A 6,830-nucleotide genomic window follows, 5' to 3' on the forward strand; every position below is an offset into this window, starting at 1 on the left:
ATTATAGTTTATTAAGACAGATATTTTTCCTGTTTTGCACTAGGGTTTCTTTCCCTTAAGCATGCTATTGAGAAGCTATTCTGAAAATCTCAGAGGGGCGAATGTCCCCCGCCCCCTGTATCCGCTCCTGGACTTCATAGACGACTGAAGTGAATTTATTCATTCTTCTTTTATGTACATGGCTAGTTTCCAAGGGCTTTAAACGTTTTGAGTTCTTATGCAAATTATTCAATGCACTCATTAAAGATTATAATCGAGGTAGAAGACAAAATCTAACCTTTAGATCTTCAGAACTAAACAATTTCAGGTCGTCATTGAAGTCTCATCCTTTGTGGATAACCCTGTATGTATTTATTTCCCCGAAATAGATAATAGAGTTCAATAGGTGACAAATAGAATTCAGTCAAGGATTTCAAAATAAAGAACAAATAAAATTGCACAAATTCCTCTAAGTTAAAGACTTAAAGGGACTGTAAGCGTAATTTCAGGTAACCTTCCATACAAAGATGGCAATTCCCGATTTCCATATTCTTTATCAGATAAAGAATGCTGTTGTAAATCTGCACTTGCTAACTTTGCATGGAGGGTCACCCTCACTTACAATTACGCTTACAGTGTCTTTAAGTCTAAAATTATAATTATCTAAATAATAATTTACAATTTTGTCTGAAACTGAAAACCGAATTGTCACCAGTGATGTATATACACTACAGCTGATCTGTTTGAAACGAATTCTAATTGCCACCTATTATACGAATAATCTTTCTGTATTTTCACAATCTTTTCACGATGCAAGACGACCTCATGGAACATCGGTTAAACAAAAATATTTCATCTTTTCAACATGTTCAAACCAGGCCCGTAGCTCGGGGGGGGAGGGGTCAGGTGAACCCCCATTTCTTCATAAAGGAGGGTGCAACGATCCAATATATATGCACCCCCACCCACCCCACAGTAAGTTACTTTGTATAATCTTCTCTCGGAGAATTAAGATAAATTATCATTTATAATTTTCAGAAATTATGTATTTAGCTCCCAATACAGTTAGTTACTCAAGCTGTACCTTCAGTACTATCAAATAAAAACATTTTTGAATAATCTTGTAAGACTTTCTGATCGAGTAGCTAGAAGTGGTTAAACTAAGCAGTAAGCATGGCTGTTTAAATACGCATTCAAATTCCTTAACTTTTGCAGAATCTTATTGCCTCATTTTTTGTTTAAACATACTGCAATTGTATAGAGTGAACAGAAGTCTTAAAACGGTTAATTTCAAAACGGGTTTCTTAGTTTTACTAAAAACTAATCCAACTTTAGATCTATGCACGTTGCATATAAAAATTCAACCGAAAATGAGAAGTAATATTAAAATTATCAACATTCATTGTCATCAAATATAGAAAAAGTTTAGGTTAAAAACTTTAATTTTTCTGTTTACTATACAAAACATCAAATTCACTGGTATTAAAATGGTTTTGAGTACTATTATTAAGAATTTTCACTTTAACATTAATTTAATTTAATTTAACATTACTAAGATTTAATCTAATTTAAACTTGCTAGTTTTGATGCCCAAGTTACAACAATCTTCCAAACTGGATCCAATACTACATACTCTTTGAACCCCCTTTTGAAAATCCCGTTGGGATTTGGGGCTCAAAAGCCACCTGGAAACCATAGATTTCACTGATCTAGGTGGGGGGGGGGGGCTCTCTCTCACTTCTTACCTCCCAAGAAAAGTAAAAAAATTTACAATTGCGTAATCTGAAACATAATTTGATCATAAACATAATTCAAATATTTTCACCATTTATTCATCATTTTTCTGAGCTGGGAACTTTTAAATAGTGGATATCGGGAATAATGCTTGATCCTCTCTTTTTCTTAATCTCGAGATTAAGGATCGGGATTAAGGATATCGCATTCTAAAGTTTTCAGCTCTGAACATTTTAAAATCGAATTAACAAAAAGCTATAAAGTCTTTTAAGGTAAACAGCGTATACTCACATATTCACTTTCATCATTTTAAATATCAATAAGCAAGTTTCAGAAAAAAATTTTAGTTTTTTATTTGACACTATTGAAGTTTTCTCCATGGAAGACTTATTTCAGAGTTTTCACTACGCTGAGTCTTATGCATTGATCTTTCAGAAGGAAATTTCTGAAATAAAATTTACTTAATTAAAATAAAATGGTAAAGATTATATTTTGTTTACCTGAAGGTTCCGAAATAAGGGCAGAGTATGTTGGTGAAAATCCAGGAGAAGCGGCTTTGCTTTTGCTCAGGATCATTTACGATTAGTAACCTACATCATCATCATCATCATCATCATCATCATCATCATCGTCGAAGTCGTCATCGTCGTCTATCATCCATCATCATTATCAACCATTATAGTTATCATTATCATCATCAACATCATTATCATCATTATCATTATCATTATCATTATCATTATCATTATCATTATCATTATCATTATCATTATCATTATCATTATCATTATAATTATCATTATCATTATCATTATTATTATCAACATCATTATCATTTTCATCATTATCATCATTATCATTATCATTATTAACATCATTATCATTATCAACATCATTATCATTATCATTATCATTATCAACATCATTATCCTTATTATTATCATCATCAACATCATAATCACATCATCATCTGACCTAGTAGAATGGTGGCTAGTGAGTGCTATGGATAAAGCTGGAACTTGTTTTTCTACAATACTAAGAATCTGGATATTGTTCATATTGAAGGAACACTTCTCTGCAAACCTGGAAAAATGTCTGTTCTTTCATCTATATAAATGAAGTACGTAAAGTAGTTTGTATGGATGTCCGATCATAACTCATGAAGCCCAGATTTGCATCAAGTGAACTCGGTAGAATTGTTTTTAAATTCCAAGTTGAGATGGTTGACTTTCATAGAGAAATCAGAGTTTCCAGACAAAGTCGGGTTTCCAATCTTGTGAGTAATTCATTATAAAGAGCCAGTTGTTCAAATAATAACCTGAAACCCAATTGATTAAAAGAAAACCTTTCTCCACAAACCATACAAATTATTATATTCAAATAATAAGGAGGCACTAAGGAGGATGCTCTAATAATAAGGATGCCCTAATAATAAGGACGCTCTAATGAGGATGCTCTAATAATAAGGATGCTCTACTATTAAGGACGTACTAATGAGGATTCACTAATAATAAGACGCTTCGTTATTGTACAACACTAGCTTGGGAACCCAGCGTTGCCCAGGGGAGTAATACCCATTTTACCCATTTTTAGCCTTTTTTCTAAAATACTTATTTGTTGGCATATACGCTTTGAATGAAAAAATATTAAATAAACACATCCGTAAGTTTAAAGATGATTGAAATAAAAACAAAAACAAGTTTAATTTCAAATAAAAGTAACCGAATAGTTAGTCCGGGGTGCGATCCTAGTCGTAAATTATGATTTTAGCTATGTTTTCCGTTAACAGTAAAAGCAATCAACTTAAATTAAAAACCAAACTAATAACAATCCCGTGGGTTTCCCAAGTTTCCTAATCAAAGGAAGCAAATCGGTCCAGTGGTTCCCAGGTTATAATTGGATAGACAAACAGAGATAACAACTTTATATGTATAGATTACTGATAAGACTTTGTGAGCTCGTAGCTCCTCCAGTCTTGATTATCATGAGAAAAGCAAATCTATCCATGGCGTAAATGTTAGAAATAAAAAAAAATTTTGTTTTTCCCAATAGCTTCTTGATAAAATGTGTTCAAATTGAGACATATACAGGGTGACCCAAAAATCAAGGAATTTTGAAATGACTCGAAAATGTGCTAAACAAAACCATTAAACGACAAAATATTACTTTAAAGACCCCTTTCAAAATTAAAAACGACAAACTATAGCGCACTCTTTTCAGTCATTAGAAAAGATTATTAAAGGCTTAAAAACGCTAATCCCTGTTTTATAGGTCACCCTGTAAGATTCCAATGTTGCGGGAAATTTACTTTAGTTTAGCGTGACTGACCTGTAAAGAACCATTCTATACTCCTCGGCATTCTTATTTTCTGATGGACGAACCTTGAAATATACAGAGTTACTAATACCCGTAACTAAAACAACATAAAAATGTTTAACTCTAATGTAATAAAATATTCCCAAAATCTCGTATTTTGTCCTCTTTATAATGATTTTAAGATATTATTTTTTTTGCATATTTTAGAAATATTGTTAAATATTGCAACTAACCTCTAGTTTGAGTAGGAAACTAACCTCTAGTTTGATAGGAAACTAACCTCTAGTTTGAGTAGGAAACTAACCTCTAGTTTGAGTAGGAAACTAACCTCTAGTTTGAGTAGGAAACTAACCTCTAGTTTGAGTAGGAAACTAACCTCTAGTTTGAGTAGGAAACTAACCTCTAGTTTGAGTAGGAAACTAACCTCTAGTTTGAGTAGGAAACTAACCTCTAGTTTGAGTAGGAAACTAACCTCTAGTTTGAGTAGTAGGAAACTAACCTCTAGTTAGAGTAGGAAACTAACCTCTAGTTTGAGCAGGGCAACAAACTCTGAGTTCTCATCTAACAGTTTCTCCAGCTGAAGATAGTTTTCCTGGGAGAAATTATTAAACTTTTTTATGGTTATTGCTTAAAGACACTGTAGACGAAATTTTAAGTAGCACTTAATTCAAAGTGTACACTGTACATATCTAACGGCTCCATGTAACCCCCTTTTTCTGATCAAAATTGATAAAATATCCCTTGTTTTTAGATAGTGATTGCGGATTTATGCTGCAGCTAACAAATAAAGGAAATTTCGGAATTCTACACTTAAGAGTGTACTATTGAGAATCGTTAAATGGAGGGGCACTAAAATGTTGTCATAAAGTCCCTTTATTTTTATATATCTACAATTGTACCGTTCGTACTTTATTGAAAAATAAGGTTAATTGTACTTCTAAGAAAAATTGTGCAATATTCATACGTTAAGATTAATGTTAGCAGGGGAATTGTAAGGTTGCAAGTTTTTCTACCTTCAAAGTTGAGAATTCAGTTTTTTTGGTTCACATTTAAATTCATCAGATATATAAGATCAAAATTGACAAAATCTTTGGAGATACTTAAAGTTAAAAACACATTTTGGAAAAACTCATTTTATAGATGAAGCATTTTGAACACTCTTTGACATTGTGCATTGCAAATTCATACTGCTGAATATTTCTGCAAGTAACTTTAATAAAGAAACGAAAGTTAAAAACAAGGACATCTCCATCCATATACTCAGACAAAGGTTTAAAAGGTATCAGTGTGAATTGCAGGCACCTAAATCTTAAGATAGAAGGTTAGTAGAAATTGTACCGATTTGTCAGGAAAATAATAAAATCTCAAGTTTCTTGGACACCCTGTACATTGTATACTGACATGGAGTCTGATTGTCGAACTGACCGACTAGAGACTGACTAGAGATGAGCATAGGTCATCAGGAATTAAAAACGATAATTTTGTTTACTAAACGAACTAAACAAACGAATTTTCCAAAAGACTTGATAAAGCTCTCTTTTATTACTGAACGAACTATTTTAATGAACGAACAATTTTAGTGTTCAATCCTTCAGTGAAAAAAGGAACGAAATAGATGGAAAATTAACGATAATTTTGAGAACGAACAAAATCAATTTTTCTTTCAACGATTGAAAAAAAACGAACGAAGTGGAAAAAAAGTTGAATCTGTTCTGTTCGACTGACAGTTACCTGAGGTTCATCAAACCAATCCTCCGGCATAAACTGGTGTTCATACTTGACCGCGTTAATACTGTAGAACTGCAACCTCACCTCCGGAACAGCAACCTCCAGTCTCTTCAGCATCTCCTGGAGGACAATTAACTCAATAATTTCAGCCTAGTATATCAAGCGTTGAAAAAATCTTGCGAACTCTCTGACAAAATTTGATTGAAAACAACAAATGCAAGATGGCGGGTAATTCACATCTCTTTTAATTCAACCGATGGCGATCGCAAGTCCAACCAACCAAGAGAACATACTCTCTTGCTTCAATTAAATACGCCTTGTGGAGAGTACTTTCATTTCTTAAAATCTGAAAATATTGTTTCTACATTTTCTGTGTATGAAAACTAACATATTACATATAAATGATTACAGGAAATTTGTAATTGGAAAATCTTGTAAAAAGTATAAATCAAGTTATTTTCCATACAAATATTAATAGATAGATAGTAAGATAAATAGATAAATAGAAAGATAGATAGATAGATAGATATATAGATAGATAGATAGTAAGATAGATACGTGAAACGGATTTTGGTTTACATTTTATATGGATAGATAGATAGATAGATAGATGGATGGATAGATGGATAGATAGATAGATAGATAGATAGATAGATAGAAAAATTTACCTTAGCCTCCTCCCTTGAAATGGTGTGATGAGGTCTGTTCTTTACGTTAAAGTACACAGCGATAAAGCAGAATATGGCGTTCACCAAACTACAACAGGTATAGTTTTGGAAATTTTCATAAAGGGAGTGACAGGCTAGACATCGTAGTTGAGCTAAGAGTGCAGTATTATAGAGAATCTTTTTTGTTTTTAGGATTCACTTGATATCTATCAGACGTTCATAAATCCTTATAAATTTGTCTACAATACTAGGAACAATAATATTTATATGGGAAACTTTGAATTCTTCTGAGGCCCAAGGATAAAATAAATGAATTACTGGTATTTTTAGTTCTGATTCCATTCTGGGCGAGGACGGTTTCAACTTCTATAAAAAGGTAGTGATGGGCATGTTTGGATTTTTTCA

The 6,830-nt window shown here is 32.5% G+C and overlaps 1 protein-coding gene across 3 annotated transcripts in view; it reads right to left on the reverse strand.

Moving 5' to 3' along the window:
* Nucleotides 1–2,041: 2,041 nt before the first annotated feature.
* LOC111713814 (uncharacterized) overlaps nucleotides 2,042–6,830 on the reverse strand; it is a 7,705-nt gene continuing 2,916 nt past the window's right edge. For all 3 annotated transcript variants that reach the window (XM_023488758.1, XM_023488759.1, XM_023488757.1), the window contains exons 2-8: nucleotides 6,426–6,513; nucleotides 5,761–5,877; nucleotides 4,553–4,621; nucleotides 4,042–4,094; nucleotides 2,689–2,796; nucleotides 2,214–2,303; nucleotides 2,042–2,158 (exon numbers count right to left, since the gene is read on the reverse strand). In XM_023488758.1, the coding sequence (XP_023344526.1) occupies nucleotides 2,101–2,158; nucleotides 2,214–2,303; nucleotides 2,689–2,796; nucleotides 4,042–4,094; nucleotides 4,553–4,621; nucleotides 5,761–5,877; nucleotides 6,426–6,513 (583 nt within the window). In that variant the 3' untranslated portion in view covers nucleotides 2,042–2,100. The remainder of the gene's footprint in view (nucleotides 2,159–2,213; nucleotides 2,304–2,688; nucleotides 2,797–4,041; nucleotides 4,095–4,552; nucleotides 4,622–5,760; nucleotides 5,878–6,425; nucleotides 6,514–6,830) is intronic.

Source organism: Eurytemora carolleeae, unplaced genomic scaffold (assembly GCF_000591075.1).
Source record: "Eurytemora carolleeae unplaced genomic scaffold, Eaff_2.0 scaffold1291, whole genome shotgun sequence".
Taxonomy (NCBI): Eukaryota; Metazoa; Arthropoda; class Copepoda; order Calanoida; family Temoridae; genus Eurytemora; species Eurytemora carolleeae.